This window comes from Tasmannia lanceolata, unplaced genomic scaffold (genome assembly GCF_043159265.1).
Source record: "Tasmannia lanceolata isolate RefF3 unplaced genomic scaffold, GAP_Taslan_0.1 ptg000013l, whole genome shotgun sequence".
NCBI lineage: Eukaryota > Viridiplantae > Streptophyta > Magnoliopsida > Canellales > Winteraceae > Tasmannia > Tasmannia lanceolata.
The window spans coordinates 41,348,600-41,368,714 of NW_027518690.1; the positions used below are offsets into that span (position 1 = coordinate 41,348,600).

At 39.7% G+C, this 20,115-nt stretch overlaps 1 protein-coding gene across 1 annotated transcript; it reads left to right on the forward strand.

The window, feature by feature from the left end:
• Positions 1–750: 750 nt before the first annotated feature.
• On the forward strand, positions 751–19,380 carry LOC143889179 (rho GDP-dissociation inhibitor 1-like). The gene is made up of 5 exons (XM_077393379.1): positions 751–1,078; positions 2,102–2,165; positions 2,248–2,466; positions 18,704–18,828; positions 19,181–19,380. The coding sequence occupies exons 1-5, from the start codon at positions 917–919 to the stop codon at positions 19,247–19,249; spliced, it is 639 nt and encodes a 212-aa protein (XP_077249494.1). The 5' UTR covers positions 751–916; the 3' UTR covers positions 19,250–19,380.
• The last annotated feature ends 735 nt before the right edge of the window (positions 19,381–20,115 follow it).

Consider the following 20,115-nt stretch of genomic DNA (forward strand, 5'->3'; position numbering starts at 1 on the left):
ATTGCACTATAGATTGAAGGGTTAGGATCATCCTATGAAAATGATTTTTGGGGCACAACCTACTTGCGTTGTGGCCCAACAAGTGGACAGTTTGGATCCTTATATGGAGTGGGCCGTACGTGCATTTTGAAAATTTTTGTTCCATATAAAAACTCATGGAATTAGTCATATGGTGTGTGCATGAAGTCCAATATTCCAGTGTTGCGCACTTCAATGGATGATCCAAACCGTTCATTTGTTGGACAACAAACATAAATAAGTTGTACACCGCAGATCATTTTCGTAGGATGATCCTCACCCTCCGATGAATATTATAGAAACCTCTACATATCACAAGATTAGGATCATCCAATAGAGATAATCTACAGGTAGAGAGCCTATTTATGTTGTGGCATAACATATGAACGGTTTGGATCATCCTATAAGTGGGCCCCACTGTACTCCCAAATAGTGGTCCTGCTCTATAGACTATAGAGAGCCAAAATTAGTGATCTGAATCATTCATCCAGTGGGGCCCATTTAGGGGTGAGCCATCCCCCAAAAGTGTTTATGACTGTAATGATGTGAATGTTTACCAGCAAATAAGTGTTTCAGGAAGAAAAAGAGAAGAAAACTAAAATTAGAAGCTTCTAAGAGGGATGGGTGGGACCCAGCAGTTGAACGGTTAGGATCATTTGACACTGTTCTTGTGTTCAAACACCATATAATTTATCTCAAATAAATTTGTCGACCAAAATTCAAAAGAGGGTTGTCCTTTTTTTTCTTCTTGTTTCCAAGCCGACATAAAAGTACAGACATAACAATCCTAAATTTTTTTCTTTTTTTTGGGTATAATAGAACTTTTATATTTTGTTTCTTTATAGTTTAAAGCCTCTTTCTTTTTAATCAGTGGAGGGTTTTGTGAGGGGGTTGAAAAATGGAAGCAGGGCCTTCTGCTTCTTGTGTTTGTGAAGAGATGATTTGTTCAGAGAAAAATGAAGTTTATGAGGAGGGAAAAGATGATGACGTAGAAGATGATGATGTTGGTTTTGTTCCTGGTCCTTTGGTTCCTCTCAAAGAACAGCTTGAGAAAGACAAGGTCTGTTTTATTCACCTCTTTTCCTAGAAGGGTTTTCTTAACTTTTTCTCTCTTCTGATGTTTTAGCATTCTGTCTAAAAATGTTTGAGAAGTTGATTTTGATGCCTCTTTGGGTTTTTATCCTAGTTTGATTTTGCTTTTCATTTCTGGGCTCTTGTTTGTTCTTGTGTTTTTGTTTTGCTTTGTGGGTTTTTACATTAAAATCTAATCTGTGTTTTGGATTGATTGAAATTTCGATTTTGATGCTCTGGGCTTTTGATTTTTCAGTAAGAATGACCCAATACATTTGTTTGATCTAAATACTGCTTCTAAATTCTTAAGAAGGCAAAAGAATTGGAGGATTTGCTATTGCCATCTGATAATATTAGAAAATGTTTCTGAGATTGTAATTGTGCGTAAAAGATTGCGCTCGCAACATGATACTAGTGGTCGATACCCATTTCTAATAAGTAATAAAACCCTTATGTATGTTTTTTTTTGGTTACATTAGGTCAAAGATCTGTTTTTGCTATCTACTTAGCCATGATGTTAGTCAGTTCAAGATAAAATCCTTATTGACATCATGCTAATGTGGAGTCTACTGTAAGTATTTACTGAGCTGGTTTGTGGGTGACTTATTTGTAGCTGTGCTGGCTTGTGTAAGAAATGGTTTGGGATTAAGTGCTCAATGCAATGTCTATTCTTTTTGTTTCTTCAGAAACTCTGTTAAGATTTTTACACAATTCGATTTTATGTTGACACCAAGTTTATGACTTAATAACCTTTGCACTCTACCATCTTTACTTTGGGATTTCATCGGAATAAGTCGCTGCTGTTATGGTATTATCTGTCTCATGTTAAGTCTGCTCAATCATCCGAAATGGAAATATAGCAAATAAATATGATTAATATCCATTATTTAAAAGAATTCGTATGACACAATTTTTAAGAAATAAATCTTGATGGTTGAATGATGCCAAGATAGGTTATAATTTAAGTTTCAGTCTTCCTTGCTTTACGTTTGAGTCGTGTCCTGTTCTGCAGGAAGATGAGAGTTTAAGGAGGTGGAAAGAGAAACTGCTTGGTTGTATTGATGATGACTTAAATGGTTCGTCTTAAGTTTCTCCTTCCTGATTTAGGTCTGTCTTGAGTCTTAGACTTGTTTCTGAAAATTCTTTTTCCTTTTGCAGGTCAAATGGAACCTGAGGTTTCCTTCCATTCCATAGGAATTATTACCGAGGATCGTGCAGAGATAGCTACGCCCTTACCGATTAATGAAAATCAGAGCCATGTCCTGTTTACTCTCAAGGAAGGATCTCAGTATCGTCTCAAGCTGACATTCAGTGTGCAACACAACATTGTCTCTGGGTTGTCCTACTCGAACACAGTATGGAAGGGGGGTCTCCAAGGTACACCATTTAATTTTATTTACAGTTTTATACTTTTGGTTCTAATAAACTCCAGTCTACAGAAATCTTTGGCATCACTTTACCAAAGTCTCAAGCACAAGAATTTAGCATGATAGTGTTAGGCTTGAAATTTCTTTTGAAATCTATTATGAATGTTCTTGTTTCAAAAAACCTAATATAAAAGAAACCTAATCTATTGTTATTTCAAAACTCTATAATAAATGTTCTTGTTTTATATTACTCAAAAAAAAATAATCATTATCTTTTCAAACAATATTGTTATTTTAATTATTTGCAAATAAGATTTGCTTGTCACCGATCTGATCATGCACATAAACGGAATGGTAGAAATAAACACAAACAACCACAAGATGAACACCGAGATTTTACGTGTTTTGGCCAAGATGCCTATCTCCGCGGGCGAGAACACGATCTTCCACTATGAGAAAAACAATATACAAAGATTACAATGGGATCAAACTTGAAACCCACAAATCCTCAACCCTTTCCTTGCTTCTCAACCAAGAGCTTACTCGGGAGTAACCTGAGAAAGAACCCAAGAGAAAACTTTGAGAAAAAACTCAAGAGAATAATCTGTGTGTGTGTGTCACCGCCCCGAGCTCTTCTCTAGCCGCTACACCTTAGTTGTGCAAAGAGAGGTTTTATTATACTTAGGTTTTGTAAAAAAACTTAAAAACATGTCTCTATTATAGGTTTTATAATTCTTAGGTTTTCTAAAAAACCTAAAAACGTGTCTTTATTTTTGCCTCCCACTACATGTGGGAAATAAGGCAACTTTCCCAACAATCTCCACCTTAGCTTATTTGCCAAGATGCCTATGTCCACAGGCGAGAACACGATATTCCACTATGAGAAAAACAATATACAAAGATTACAATGGGATCAAACCCGAAACCCATAAATCCTCAACCCTTTCCTTGCTTCTCAACCAAGAGCTTACTCGGGAGTAACCTGAGAAAGAACCCAAGAGAACTCGAGAAAAAACTCAAGAGAAAACTCTGTGTGTGTGTCCACACCCCGAGGTCTTCTCTAGCCGCACTCTGTGTGTGTGTGTCCACGCCCCGAGCTCTTCTCTAGCCGCTACACCTTAGTCGTGCAAAGAGAGGTTTTATTATACTTAGGTTTTCTAAAAAACCTAAAAATATGTCTCTATTTTTGCCTTTGAAATGTAGGTGTGACAACCCAAGAGGGTTGGGGGGGGGGGGGGGGGTTAATTGGTCAATTAAAAATTTTCAGCTTAATTAGTTGGATTATTTAATTTAATTTACTAATTAAGCATTAATTAGTCTATCCCATGTTCAAATAGTCATGATAATAAAACCTAGGGTTTAAATATTACTTTAAGCCTATATACTCTAACCCTTGTTCAATAAAACATAAATACAATCAAAGGGTAGAGATTACCAATCACCAAAAAAGTGCAAGGGAAGGAGAAGAGAAAGCATCCACAAGATGAGCAATTTTATAGTGGTTCGGTCTATCACAAGACCTACTCCACCCTTCCAATTTTTCCTCCTTGGGTGCTCCACTGAAAATGATGAGATTCTTTAAAGGGCGAATCTTCAAGCCTTACATCGACTCTTTCAACTTCAAAGGGGACACACCCTTTCTGCATGAAGCCTTGCCGAGGGGACACACCCTCTTACAATGATTCACCTTTGTTAACGGGCCAAATCGAAGACCTTCAAGAACTAATGAAGAAAATAAAAATAGAACTCTATCAATGCCTCTTAGATTGGCGGATTACAACTTTTAAAGCTCACAAACTCTCCAAGGAATAGATACAAATGTAAAGCCTATGGAGATCCTTTGGATAAAATGTGAAAATACAAGTTCAAAGAGGAACAACCTTTGATTCAAAAGTTTAAGCTCACAAAGATAGGATTTAATCTTGCAAAATTATTGTTTAGAAAGGTTTTTATGATGTATATATAGCCCATTTGAAAATATGACCGTTTGAAGGTAAAACTGTAATAAACTGGGTTGAAAAAGTCAACCTGCAAAAGCCCCAACGGTTCTTTTGCCAAACTAGTGCGGTCGATCGGGCCATGGCAGTCGCCCGCTGTGGACCCCGATCCCGAGAGGACGGTGAGCGAGGGACGCGTGATCCCCCTCTCAATCCTCTGAGACCTCCACGATGTGAATGAGAGCTCTACCAAGGAACTCTCGAAATTGTGCCACTCACAGCATGGGTGGCGATATAAATGAGATACCTCTCGATTGAAGGACCAGCCCGGAACCGAGGTGTACCTATAACAAAGAAGAGTCGCCATCCAAGGAAGTAGGCCCTGGATCCCATGAAATACTGTGTTGCAACGGATAACCAGAGATACAAAAGTCCGTGCCTGATGACGAATGGGGAGGTATTAAGCGCCCCCAATTCGCCCAAGTGCAAGTACCTGGTCTCTTATGTCATTTTTAATTAATTTTGAAGAATTTTGGGCTAAAATCATGTGAAATGGGAACGAGTATCCCCGAAGAAACGTCTATCTAAGCATGCATGACCCGGGGATGGGCAAAAGAAAATAAACATCCAAATCCTAACTCACCGCATCTAATCCTAACCCATCACATCTAGGAAAGCAGTAACATCCGCACGCACAGCTACAGCTAAGCAGATAATCAAGATAAGGTGAATAAATGCTACAACTAAGCAGGTGAGAGGACAGATAAGCACAGCAGTAAACTACCAAAGCAATAGAATAAACATACTAGCATGCGAGCCTATGTAAGAGATAATGCTAAGAAAATAATAATCAATCTTGTGCTAGAAAAGTAAGCAAGCCAAAGTAGCACATAAGGAGTCAAAGATAAACACACAATGAGCTAAAAGATACAGAGAAAGAAATGAATCGGAAAATCAACGGTACATGAGGACCGAGAATACCAGGGAAAAGAAAATGGAACACACGATAGGCTCAGAGGGCGATTCAAAAGGAATCAAGCCCATCGATCCTAATCTGCTGAAGATCGGACAAGTCTCGCGATCGTCATGACCTATCGTTGGGCTCAGCGAGGACAATCCCTGTGAAGGAACCACGCTACGTCATCACCAGTCCCAAAACTCGATAAAACATCGGAAAACCGATGAAAACCGGAAAACCACGATCGAAATCGGAAATGGAATGAAAAAGGGGACTCCGAGTGACCTGGCGATCATCATCCTTGCCCATTTTTGTTTTGAAAGGTTTGAAAATATTTATTAAAAAGGTTTGACTGGACTTGGGTGGACCCAAGCTATCTACGTACCCTGTGGAAAGGGATCAAGCCAACGTAGTTCGAAACAGCTTTTTCGAAAAAATATTCTTGGTGTTTTTGATGTTTTTTTGTTTTTGTTGTTTTTATCCCTTTTGATTGAAAGGGGGTTTTGGCTCAAGAGGTTGCCGTCCGTCATCGCCTAAACCCGAGAGAAGGTGTTCCCAAAATCGATGGGATCCCGAAACTCGAAAAGGATCCCGAGGAACGTGCGAAGTAAACCCGAAGAAGAAGACAAGGTTTGAACCCTTGAATCCTATAAGAAGCAAAGGCCCACAAAGGGAGAATCCCTAAACCCCATGAGAAATCCTAGTATGAGGACAAGAAGGGTAAAGGGTTAATGGACACTTAAGAATGCCATGCCAAGAATAATAAAGATTCGCAATGATTTACAAATGAGTATCTACTCAAAGGTAAAATTCCCAACAATTAACATTCATCTGAGACAATCCAACGATTGAGATTGAACACAACCATTGAAAGAATCACAAGGCCCAAGGTGATTTGGTACAATGAGGAAGCTTTGGTAATGAGCCAAGGATACAGGGGGTGAGTCATATTAAAGAGAGCTTAGGTTTAAGACCCCACAGACCCGAATCCCCTATACACCCAATAAGCATAATAAACTGACGAGGGCAGTGAGCTTGGAGGACCAATTGTGTTCTTTTCTTTTCAAATACGTACGCCAACATCCCAAAACAGTACCATTTTAACTGAATTGTCCTCATTACAAATTATCTCCAAACTGATGTGGTCATTAGAAATCAATAGTAGTGCAAAACATTAATACCAAGACGCCTAGTAATGCAAAACATTAACAATGCGAATATGTAAAACATCTCTATGCAGCCACGAGAGAAACCAATTAGTACGAAAGAGGTAATTCGGGTTAACATACTCAACAAAATATAGTAGTGTCTATCAAGAGCATAAGAGAAATACAATAGGTATAAACACCACTCTATTTTGATCATTGGATTTAAGCTAGCCTTACCTCTTGTTGTGCGAAAAATAAATGAGGGAAAGAAAATGACTGAATCAATGGTCATTACAACTCCTAATCACAACTCTAAGGAGCTGACCAAAACATGTAATATAAACTGATTTGGGATATTTGAGGAAAACGAAAGAAAGAAACTTAAGTATCCAACAGGATAGAGAAAAGCAATGATGGTAATTAAACCTGTATAATATCTCAACCCCTATTCTAGTTAAGAATTATAAAAATAGAGATGGAGGGGATTACCTGAACGCGCCTCTGAAATGAGTTGGGTTTTTTTATCTTTAGCTTTCCTTGTAGGGGTTCTCTGACGAGGATCCCACACTTGAATCTTTTCTACAATTGAATATACTGAGATTCACCATGACCGGGCCAGCAACCATGGGTAGAGCTCCAGGGAAAATGAGAGGACAGTGATAATTTGGCAAAGGGGATGGAGAGATGGGTTTCAAATAAAAAAATCTGAAGCTAGGGGCAGAACTAGGGTTAGAAAATGATTGGACTAGGAGATTATTGGCAGAATTGCAGAAATTGATGGAGCCGATTGGTGGGCGAGCACTTCTTTTGACGAGATCCAAGTGACCAACTAGCCTCTCTTCTTTTCTCAGTTGAACACAGGGAGAGTGAAATTCTGAAACGATGGAGGAGAGAGTGGCAGGTAAGGAAATAGAAGGGTTTTAGTAGCGTTGACAGAAGGAATAAAAGATGGGGAAATGGGTTTTGGAATGGGTTTGGATTGGAGCGGTTGGGGAAGGTGATGTAGAGAGGGTAGCTAGGGCAATAGGTGGGTTTGGAATGGGGTTTTGAGGTTGAGGATGGAGCAGAAACAGGGGATAGGGTGCCCGGAGTTGGGAATGGTGTAGGGGGACGGTGTCTGTGGCAAACAAGAGTGAAAAAGAAGAGGGTTTGAAGAATATGGGTTAATGGAAGTGGGATTTGTTGGTGGTAGAAATGGGTTTGGATAAAACAGGGTACGGTGGCTGGATTGGAGATGGAGATGGGAGATAGTTTTCGTGGGGAAGAAGATGGACGGCTCCGGTGGGATGGTTTTGCCGGATTCCGGTGATGGCCACCGGAGAAGACGAAGGAAATGGTGAAGGTGGCTGCTCCCTTTTCTTCTCCCTCTCTCTGCCTCCTCTCTCTCTATTTGCTCCTCTCTGATTTAATGGTGGTGATTGTAAAGGGGGAAGATGGTGGCTAGTGGATGAACTTGCCGGATTTCGGCCGGAGGAGAAGAAAGTGATGGTGGTGGCCGGCAGGAACCAAAGAGTGGATTGATGGTTTGAGAAGAGGGTTCGTAGAAGGGGGGTTTGGGTATTAGATGGAAATGGGTTTTGGGTAGGTGTTCGAAATGGGTTTTGGGTTGGAGGAGAAGGTGGATGATGGCTGCAAATAGAGGAGGCTTGCCGGATTTCGGCCGGAGAAGATGGGTTTAAAAAAAAAGAAAAAAAAAAGAAAAAAAGAAAATGTAATGGGTATGGTTGATGATGGTGAGGATGTGGGGTTTGAATGGAAAATGAGGTCGTGGAGTTGTTGGCCGAGGAAGATGGTGGTTCGGCCGGCGGCAACAAGATGGTCGGAGGTGGTGATTCGGTCTCCACCTCTCTCCCTCTCTCTCTCTGCAGAAAATCCTCCTCCTCTTTTTCTTTTCCAACGAGCCCTCATTTATATGCAAGACTAGGGTTTTTTCCCTTTGGCAAGTCAATCCTCACCCTTCATATCTCATACTCCTTTTCTCCACCATTGATCTTTTTTTGTTAGCCCTAATACTCTTTAACAAACCTTAGAAATCTAGAATGCTCCTCTTAATCTTAGCCTTACACCTCAGCTGTTTTGATCCAACCACCCATGTTCATTGCTTGCAAAGGAAGCAAGACTTATTTTATTAAAACGCCCCTAAGATAAGGTGATTTTTCCCTCCTACCCTTATGCTCTATTTGCCTTTTCTTCTCACCCATGGGCACCCTTGCTTTGCTAGCTCACCCTACATCTACAAAGAAAATATACTTGCCTCCCCTTTCTTCCTCGAACAGCCTACCTTAGCATATTTGCTGCGCTACAGGGGGGGTCTAAGGAAGGGAGGAAAAAGGGCAAATTATTTACCCCGAGCTACTTTTCCAGGGAAAATGATATTGACATATCCATATTTTGATAATTACACTCTCCTGGCTTGTCTTTTCTCACTTGTGGAGTATTATTTTATTTTATTTTATTTTTTTCAAATGTAAAGACCATTTGATATTCCTTTAAATCCCAAAACCAGCCGGGTTAGTGAAAATATAAAAATATGACTGCCAATATACATCGGAGCCCGGGGGCCAAACAGGGGGGTGCCAACACCAAAATTCCGAGACATTTTGTAAATTTCTTAAGTTTCAGAGAATTGGGGCGATTAAACAGGGGTTATCAGGAGTTCTGGGGATCATCCAGGCTTCTATGGCTTCAACAATGGTCTGCAGAGTTATATTTTTTTGGGTTCTTTTGCATTGAAGGCTCGGTTCTTCTGAAATTCTGGGGATATGCTTCAGGCACTTGGAACTTGACATTTGAGACTCGAAAATTTGGCTTCGGGACTCAGATTTTTGGGATTTATTCAATTTTTGGGAAATTTGGGTCAGGTCAAAATGGGGTGTCTACACCCGCCCCTATCGGGTAAGCTTTTTTAATTTCAAAATTCAAATCGTCGCGGTCGATCGGCCCAATGGCAGTCGCCTGACGAGGGCTACCTGTTTCTTAAAAATTTAAGCGCAAAACCTTTCCGTGGTCGACCGGCCCTTGGCGGTCGTCCGCCCCAAACCCATGATGGAATGGTTCTTCGACAGAACCATTTCCGTGGTCGCTCGGCTTCCCCCGGTCGACTGGCCCGCTCTTTTCTCGCAAGTGCTAGATTTCCAGCCTTGCTTCCGCGGTCGCCCGGGACACCTCCGGTCGCCCGGCCCTGGTTAAAATTTCATTTTAACATTAGAAACTCAGGGTCTTTTGGGCCATGGTCTTTGGGCTTTAGTCCTAAGTTTTCAAACACATTTTTGGGTGTGTTAATGGTTTCCAAAGATATAAAAAGTTAAGTATGAAAACCATTTGAAAACCTTTTGAAAGTGCATTTTACGTAAATCAAGATGACTCTAAATACAATCTAAAAACTGTATACCATGAGTCTTCTTGGATTGTATTTGCTCCTTTGCACTTCCTTGGACTTCTTCGGCTTGAGAATGAACTTCTTGAACTCGTTCTAGCTCTTGTGACTCCCTCCAATCTTCAATGCATGTTGTGAGGAACATGAGGTGTCACCATGGCATGTTCAACTCCAAGCTTCTTCTTGACATTTGCTAGGAACTTGTGGAATCCTCATGTTGAGCTTCTTGACTTGAACATCTCCAAATCTTGATGTCTCCAATGTAGGTGCAAGCTCTTGGTTCCTTTGCTTTTTGATCCACAAGCCATGTGTTGAGAAGAGTTGTGTAAGGCGATTATGACATGAAAGTCCTGTATACAACACAACACCTCATAGCAACACATTAGTCCATAAATGCTAATCAATTTGGTTTGCTAGCATCAAAACAAGAAGGTAAGGTGAATGATTAACACATGGGAACCCTTGGGCTTACAGCCTCCCACTACATGTGGGAAATAAGGCAACTTTCCTAACAATCTCCACCTTAGCTTATTTCACAGCCACCTGAAGATTTTCCATTGATGTCACTACTGGTCCATTGTCATCGCAAACTGCCACTGGCCTTCCAAAATACCAGCTACGCACCATCGAATCACCCTAGTTTTGACTCTTCATGACTCAATTAACACGGTCAATGCACATGTGTAGCTGCCACAAACCCGTTGACTCATCTCGTCAACCTTAGAGACGGATCTCTATCCATCATCTCCAATGCAGGTGCTGTCACATTCTCACCCTCATCTACAACCTGGAAACCTGTTTCTGCACCAATTGCGAAAGAGACCCTAAGCGTGCACACGCTACCACTCCGTTTCCAACTAGCCATTGAGATCTTAGGAATGCTAGTCACGCTGTCCCCGATCAGACGATATAATCAGTCACATTTCTCTCATTTCATCATAACCATACAACCACTTGTGATTTTCATGGCTCCACCAGCAGTCGAAGACCTGCAACCCTTAGAGTCCAACTGGCCAATTGCCATTAGAGTTTTCTATATCTTTGGGACATAGGCACACCAACCAAAGTACGAACCCTCTCTCGAACATCTTGATCGACATCGTTTCAATTCATGTGACGTCACAAGTAGACCCGTCAACGAAGGATACGATACCTTCTCTTGTTTTGTGGAACATATCAATATATTCCCTCCTAGAGCATCATGAGTCTAGAATCCACTCATCATGAATAGAAGTGTGATTACCTGTGGAGACTGTGTGAACGTCTTCAAACTCTTCGCTCTGCTCATCCTTTACGGCCACCACTGTATTTGTAGCACCGTTGTCCAACTGGTTAACTCGCTTCGGGTAGTTTCACTTGATGTGGCCGTAGTCCTTACAATTTGCATGCCCTTTCCGCTGCCCCTGGATCTTGACTTGCCTTTTTCCGATCCCCTGTCAGACGACCTTCCTCTATGATTCCCACTATGAACAATCAGCCCATGCTCTTGACTACCTTCAAGAATATGTTTCTTCTGCATCTTATTTGATAAGAGTGACACAGCAACTTTCTTAACTTCACCGTATCCTTACCATACAATAAAGTTGTCACTACGTTGTCATACGAATTGAGAAGCGAAGTAGGAAGCAAAAGGTCATTGTCTTCTTCCTTCAACTTTTCTTTAACCTTGTGGAGCTGATCCACAAGCCCGTGGAATATAGACATGTGCTCTAGAAAATCTTTGCCTTCCTGCATCTTTAGCCCGTACAACTGCCGCTTTAGATATAATCGGTTGGCCAAGCTTTTTGACATGTAAAGCTTTTCTAACTTCTCCCATAATGTACGTGTTGGTTCTTCTTTCGGGTGCAACTTGGGTCGGGTTGGGTTGAGCTTTTTGTAGAAAATGAATTGGAATCAACCTGAACTCGACTCGATTTTAAGGTAAAAGCTCAACCCGAATTTCGAAAAATCAACTTGAGTTGCAACCGTAGTTCTCCTTCCATAACATTAAACGTAACATTATTCGCCAAACATGGTCGAATTGTGGTAATCGCCTTCGACTCCATTTCCCACTCGGCATCCGCCATTTTCTTCGGCTTCCCACCCTCTCCCTTCAACACCTTAGCCAAGCCCTAGCCCTGTTGAGTAAGGATGCCCTTCACCCTCATATTTCATAGGGTGAAACTGCCCTTTCCGTCCTGTCTATGTTGGACTAGGTAGAACTTGACTTTACCTCCATCTTCGATCACCCTCGATGCAAAGATCCACCTATAATGAGAATTTCTCGAACAATCTTTCTACCCTCAAATATCGCTCTAGTTGCGATCCAACCACAACACCCATGATCACTCCATTCGGCCTCAATGACCGCTACAACCACAGCTCTGATACCACTTGTTGAGAAAATCTACCCTGTTTATCTGATTTGATAATGCACAAATAAACGGAAAGGTAGAAATAAACACAAACAACCACAAGTTTACGTGGTTCGGCCAAGATGCCTACGTCCACAGGCGAGAACACGATCTTCCACTATGAGAAAGAATATAATACAAGGATTACAATTGATTATAGTCCCAAACCCACAAACTGCAACCCTTACTCGTTCTTCTCAACCAAGACCGTACCCAAGAGAACCCCGAGAAAACCAAAATTGGAAATTTTTTGGGCTTTTGCTGGAATATAAAGCGCCAGACGTCGTTTGGTTGTTGTTTTTTTTCAAAACACTTTTTGACTACTCGGCTTGTCGGTAGCCGGTCGGCCCACGTGGCTTTCAACTTAGAGCTGAATTGCAAACCACCAAATAGATGAAATTTGGTTGGGATATTTGTGGAATATGAATTTTGAAACACTTTTTGGCTACTTCCAGATGTAATCATTACACTTTTTGGCTATTTCCGAATTGCAAACCACCTAAATTCCAGATGTAATCATTACAACCAAACAACACATTTGAAAGCCACTACCCAAATTCCCTTTGATTGTCATTCCGCCCAAATCCCCTTTGACTTCTTATTCCACTCCTCCCCCAGCCACCCCAGACGAACCAAACACAGCATAAGAGAATTCCCAAGAGGAACCCGAGAAAAAACCCAAGAAGAACCCTCTTTCTCCTCTCTCTCTCTCTCTCACCTCACGCTCTTCTTGTGCCACCACCCACAAGAAAAATCGAGAGCCCCTTTTTTTTACTTTTTATACTTTAATTTTTACAAAACCCAATTGAAGCGAAGAGAGGGAAGAATAGAAGAAGAGAAGAAGAAGAATAGGAGAAGAAGTGAAGACGAATAGAGGAGGAGAAGAAGTGAAGACGAATAGAGGAGGAGAAGAAGAGAATAGGAGGAGAAGAATAGAGGAAGAAGAAGAAATTAGGAGAGAAGAGAAGAGGAATAGAGGAAGGAGACGAAACCTGTAGAGGGGAGAAGCCAATTCAATCTTTATTCATCAAAAGTTAAAATCCCTAATACATGAGGCTTTTGTGTAGGCAATTGAAATAAAATTCCATGGAAAATAAAATCTTAAAACTAAAACATGGAAATATAAATCCTAGAAACTAAATAAGATGGAAATAAATCCTGATGGGCAAATATGCCACTTATTTGGCCTACTATCTGCATCACTCAGAGTAGCTTCCGACCGAAATAGGAAAAATGGGAAACAAGGAAACTTTCGCAAAAGTTTTTCTTATAAACAGTGTAGATTTGTAGCCTTACAAAATATAAAAGGAAAGTAAGAAGAAGACAAAGCAGAAAGAAGAACTCGTGGAGATTGGAGTTACTCAATTCAAATAGTCGGGTCGATCTACATAAAGTGAGGGACTCATTCCAAAAGGAGTAGGTCATCATCACGGCCACCCACCAATATGCCGAGGGAATCAGATACTGGCTATAAATTGAGCTCACAAGGTCCTCAATTCAAATAGACTTTCTTTTATTAACTTAAGAGAGATTTATATCAAATGATCATATTGCCCTTATGCATAATTACATAAAAATAGCTTATATTTCAACACGCTCCCGCAAGTTGGAGCATCGATAGCAACCATATCCAGCTTGTGAAGAATATCTCAAAATCGGTTATTGACAACTTCTTTGGTGAGAATCTCAGCCAATTGATCCTCTGATCTGACATAGGGAATGATGATCACATTACCCCACTCTTTCTCTAAAATGAAGTGACAATATTTGTCTTTGTAGTTGGTCCTTTCGTGGAATGCGGGATTTGAGGTGCTATAACTTGCTGCTTGATTGTCACAGAACAAGTTCTTAGTCCACTTTAGGTCTCATTTCTCAGAAGCTTTTTAACTTGTATAAGTTCACAAGTAGCATGTGCTATTGTTTTTTACGTAACTTCGACACTTGATTTGTTGTCAATTTTTTACGTAACTTTTGCCCATCCATGTAACCAAATATCCTCCAATAAAATTCTAATGTCTGTTTGTAGACTTATGATCAATGACAAAACCGACCAAATCTGCGCATGAGTAATCTGCATCCATATGTCTATACTTATCATACATGATGCCATTCCCAGCCCCATCTATTAAGATAGTTGAGAATCCTATAGACGACCTCAAAATTACTTGAACAAGGTGCATGCCTATCTCTATTACCAGCCAAAATTCAGTTTCGCAGCAAGAAAAAAAAATTGTTGATAGTCAATCCTGTATTACTGAGTGCACCCTTTAGCGACCAATCAAGCTTTATACCTTCTATCAAGCCATCAGAGTTGTGTTTGACTGTATAAGCCTATCTACACCCAATCACATGCTTAAGGTAACTTGTTAGTTCCGATTTCAAAAAAAAAAAAAACTTGATTAGTTACCATGTCTTGTTCTATACAAATGCTTGCTTGTCTTCAACCATAGCTTCTTACCACTATGGAAGAGCTAAAGCTTATGCAACTTTGGTGGGGATTAGAACCGAAGCAATAGAAGATAAATATGATCTACATGACGTTGAAAGGGACTCGTATTCATATGAGAAAAAATGATTGGATGAAAAGTTTATCAACGCTTACCCTTGCGCAAGGCAAGAGGTAAGAAGATGTTAAACTCGGAGAAGACAAAGATTAGGAGGGATTACTTGAATTCAAATGCTCAGATTGATGATGACCGTATGAGATGTTGGATTGGATGACTTATCTTCTTTCTTCCTTGTATTTTAGACATGTAGTTGCTTTTCAGTATTTTCAAAATCGAGTGAACTATTAGCATTGGTGAGAACAAAAAGAGAAGACAATCACCCCTGTGATTTTGTCCAAGATTTTCCTACATACGAAAAAAATAAGGAACACATTCATGAAATGTAACGATTTTGTTCAAGATTTTCCAGTGGATGAAAAATAAGAAACACATTCATGAAATGTGACACCCATTGATGCAATATCGTTTCTTTGTCTCTGAGGAATAACATTTATAGCCATTTTTTTTGAACTGGAGTATCCAAGGAAAACACATTTAATAGATTGAACTCCTAATTTATCCCTATCTTCACCAAGAACATGGATGGAAAATACACACCTAAACACTTTAGGGTTGATGGAAAACAATGGGGAATGTGGTATAAGAATCTAAATTGGAGATTTTCCAATCAAAATTCGAGATAGCATGCGATTTATCAGGTATGATGCAGTAAGAATCTCTTCATCCCAGTATACTTTAGGGACATAATTTCCCAAAAGAAGAGATGAGTTCAAGAAGATGACAATTTTTCTTTCAGCAACTCCATTATATCGAACAAGTATGGGCATGTGGTTTGAGACTCAGTACCATTCTCCAACCTATAACTTTGCAGGTCATAAGAAATATACTCACCATTATTGTCATATTAGATTATTTTGATATTGGTCTGAAATTTGTTTTGAATTATCTTATAGAAGATCTTAAAGATGTCAAGTACTTCATCTTTATACTTCATAAGATATATCTAAGTAACTCGGGAGAAATCACCAGTAAAAGACACAAGGTATCAATACTCATATATTCTTTTAAAAGGTATCGATATTCAAACACAGAAACTACAAAGGGGCGTCACCACACATCAGAATGTACGATCGAGAATCGAACTTTTATTAATACTTGGGGAAACGTAGTTTTAAAATATTTTGACAGTTGGCATGTCTCAAACTGCAACTCCCTTACATTATTCGTAGACAAATTTTAGAAATAACTGACGAAGACTAGACAAAGGAACATGGCCAAGTCTAGACTATGCCATAACATCACCCGATCATTATTTAAAACTGGCTCTAAGTGGAATGCAACTAAAGTTGAAGGTTCCAAACTATCCAGAAAATATAAGCCTTTAGTCTCACAACCATCACCAATCACCCTCTTGGTTTTTAGGTTTTGAAAAACATATTGGGAAGGAAATAAAGTTTTTTTTTTTTGAAATATTAATATATTGATGGAAGGAACCGAGAAGGTTCACAAAATACAGAGAAAAGGAAAAAGAAAATACAATTTACGGAGGGAGATAATCAAACCACTCTAAACTAGCCCTGCTAACTCCAGATTTGGCAAGGGAATCAGATTCTCCATTTGCCGATCTCGGAATATGAGTGAAAACTGCAGCCGAATCAGAATGGGAAGGAAATAAAGTTATGCTACAATTTAGCTCTTTGGTAAGAGTACTCACAAATAAGAGAGTAGAAGAGAGAGTGAAAAACACACTAGGAAGGAGAAAATGTTACGTTACAGTTCAGCTCTTTGGTAAGACTACTCACTAATAAGAGATTAGAAGGGAAAGACGGGACATGAAGAATTGAAGATAGAGTCAAAGAATTCACCTTGAGGGGGCCCATCCCCGAGGATAACACTTCCCACTTACACCTAAGTATACCATAGTATTCTTCCACAAACATCTCTCTGAGTAAACCCTAGCAATATCATGCACGAGAGAATTATGTTTTGGATGCAATGTCTCAAACATCTTTTACTATCCGTAGAAATAATAGCCCTATACCAATGCGAGGTTGCATCGAATGTAGTAACCACAACATGAAAAAAACCCACATGTTTTTGAGAGTTTTACATTCCCATTTTCATAATGGGCATCCTCTACCTCTGGTTCTTTGAACCTGACATTTAATACAACCCACCTCGGATCTGCTTCCAATGAACATCTTTGCATATTGTGACTAATCAATATAATTGTTTCCATCTAGTTTGAAGGTTGTAGTCTGGACTCCAGGGCTGTCCATGACAAAGGTGGAGTGTTGGAGTATTTCTATGGATCGGTCATATAGGCCCTAGTTGGACATCAGCTTGCTTCAATTTGAATTATTCAGAGGATACCTTTATATATGTTGTTTTTTGAATGGTAAATACAATAAAAAAAGGCTATTGATGTTGACACTACCATGTTTTGATCATTGCATTAACTCATCTTGTCTTTTATTATTTAAACAGCTATCAAAGGTTATTACAGTTCCCAGAAAGCTCTCATAAGCCAATTAAAAAAGAAAAGAGAAGCTGAGTTTGTGCAATTTTTTTTTTTTTTTTGAAAATTGACAATTTTATTGAATATTGGTTGCGACAAGTTGTCCCCTCCATATTACAAAAAAGGATCCAAGATCCAAAAGCTTTCCTGTTAAGGATTTACAAAGGTCTCACTACTAGCATTTCCTCCCTCAAAACTCCCATTTTAGCTAATTGATCCACTTCCTCATTTGCCGATCTCCTCCGGTGCTCAATTTTAGGGTTCACTAATCTTATCAGGTCAAGAGTTTCCACTATTGCATCCTGGAGGCGCCAGGGCCCCTTTGAGATCCCCGAAGCCCAGCCCACTGCGTTAGTGGAGTCCCCTTCTACTATAATAGGTCCCAATTTATTCTCATATGCCCATCGTAGCCCAAAAAGAAGAGCCTTGATTTCTGCTTCATTCGCGTCACATATCCCTGCCGGGCCCGAGAAAGACATAATAGTGGTTCGTTGATCATCCCTGATTAAGCCCCCAATTCCTGCCTTACCCGGGTTCCCTATCGAACTCCCATCAAAATTGAGTTTAAACCACCCACTTGGTGGAGCCATCCATTTTGGTTTAGGTTTGGTTCGAATCGCTCTATCCCAAATGATAGCCCACCAATTCCTTATCAGATCTCCCACCCCGTAGGGTAGTTTCTTTTTACTCTTGGCCCAAGAAATTATTAAAACATAGTAGTGCAAATATCAGTAGCCTAAATAAAAACCAAATCAATCAGAACACGGGAGGTCTGTTAGTAAAGGTAAAAGTGAAACAAAGAAACACAAAATCTGAACACAAAAACTACAAAAGTGCTTGAGATCCGCATGGAGGAAGAAAGTCACAAGCTGAAACAACATCTCTAGGAACAACGGAGTGAGCAAGCTTATCAAGGCTCACAGTTACCGGATCGCCAAATATGTCTAACCCAATATCATATTCATTGATAAAATCTCGAATCTACTTGGTCGCATCTACCAAACATGCATAGTTCAAGGCACATTGGTTAACAACACATTTTTGTTTTAACAATTATATGTTATACATTGGGTGGTTGCTTAAGGACCTCTATGAATGCCACCAAAATTAGTTCCAATCTGTAAATATGGTTATTTTAATTTAACTTATTTGCAAATGGAGCATTAAGGCCTCTTTGGAAGTCATAAACTGTATCATTTCTAGTTTTCTACCTCTATTTATAACTATTATTTGTAAATGTTTATATTTAACTTAAGAACGATCTAGATATAAGCAAATAATCCTAGGAGGTATCAAAAGAGGCTCTAAGTGTGCTTTGATGCCTTTTCTTTTGCATGCTTGGCCATTAAGACTATCTGTAACTTCAAATCCTTCAACTCGCTGTTCTTTTGTTGTATTGTTGGATGCCAGTTGATCAAAGCAAAGGCATGCTGGGTACCTTTGCTCCACAGCGGGATTCCTATGTACATACCCTGGAGGAGGAGACGACCCCCTCTGGTGTGCTTGCACGAGGAATTTACTCAGCCAAGCTTAAGGTATGAGGAATTTTATAGCGGTATTTGCACTATTATAAAAACAACTGCATATTTGCACTCCAGAAAACTTCATTCAAACCCCACTAGTGTCCTTGGATACCTTGCTGAGATAATTTTATCATGAATAAATCCGTGTGACAAACGGAGAACCCTATACAAGAAGGGTAGCCAAGGATTTCTACCCCTGTGGAGAACAGATCAATATAGTTTTAATCACTCATATGAGTTCTGGTGATTGTTCAAGCATTTAGATGTCCTTTTCTGAATGTGGTATATATTTTTACTTTTTTTTTGTCAGTCATAGAAACGCTTTATTTGATGATGATGTTCTATTATACTGTGGTTCATGCAGTTTGTAGACGACGATAGAAGATGTCATCTGGAACTTGATTATTCCTTTGAAATCAAGAAGCACTGGTAATGAAGCCTTCTATGGCAGGGATTCCCTTGTCTTTTGAGTTTCTATTCCACAGACTATGAATTGGTTCATGAAACTACAATGTAGATTGTAATTTCATATTTTTAAAACTAGTTACCGTTGGCTTCGCTGCAGATTATAACCCTGTTCCACCCTCTCTGAGAGGAACTGTACTATTAATTCATATATCTGACACACATTGAATCTCAAGTTCCTGGAAAGGAATTAGAGAACCAGACCCTCAAATTCATAGAACCAAAGGATCTGGATACAGTGATTGTAGGATAAACCTTTTCTTTCAACAGAAATATTCATGATTGAAAGAACAGAATTCTGGAACAGACAGGCTTCTCAAAAAATGTTGCTATATGGTATTTGCTAGGGACCATCATAGAAAGGCATCTCACTGCCGGCTGTTGCATGTGAGAACAGCCACCTAGATGAATGAATAAGACAAAATCTGCTGAAAAGTGTGCCTGTATGGCTGCTCTCACATGCAACAGCTGGTTGCGAAATGCCTTTCTGTGATGGTCCCTAGCAAATCCCTTTTTATATTGTGTGAGCCTCCATATTTTTTCAAGAAGTACGATACGGGCCACATCATTGGATGATCCAAGCCGTCCATTTGATGGGCGACAACGTAAATAGGTTGTGCCCCAAAAATCATTTCCATAGAATGATTCTGGCCCTATGATCTATGGAGGAACTGCGTATTATGGAAACATCCATAGATTTGAGATCATCCTATGGGAATGGTTTTTGGGGCACAAGCTATCTACAAACAGATTATACTCAATCGTAAATTTGTGGGCCCAAATCTCTCATACTGAAGCTGACAGTAAATCAAATTTTTTCTCAAATGAATTAGA

Bases quoted from the DNA above. Each gene is read 5' to 3' on its own strand.
- LOC143889179 (XM_077393379.1), top strand. From the start codon at position 917: ATGGAAGCAGGGCCTTCTGCTTCTTGTGTTTGTGAAGAGATGATTTGT. The intron at 1,079-2,101 runs GTCTGTTTTATT...CCTGTTCTGCAG, and splicing joins AACAGCTTGAGAAAGACAAG to GAAGATGAGAGTTTAAGGAG. The intron at 18,829-19,180 runs GTATGAGGAATT...TGGTTCATGCAG, and splicing joins TTTACTCAGCCAAGCTTAAG to TTTGTAGACGACGATAGAAG.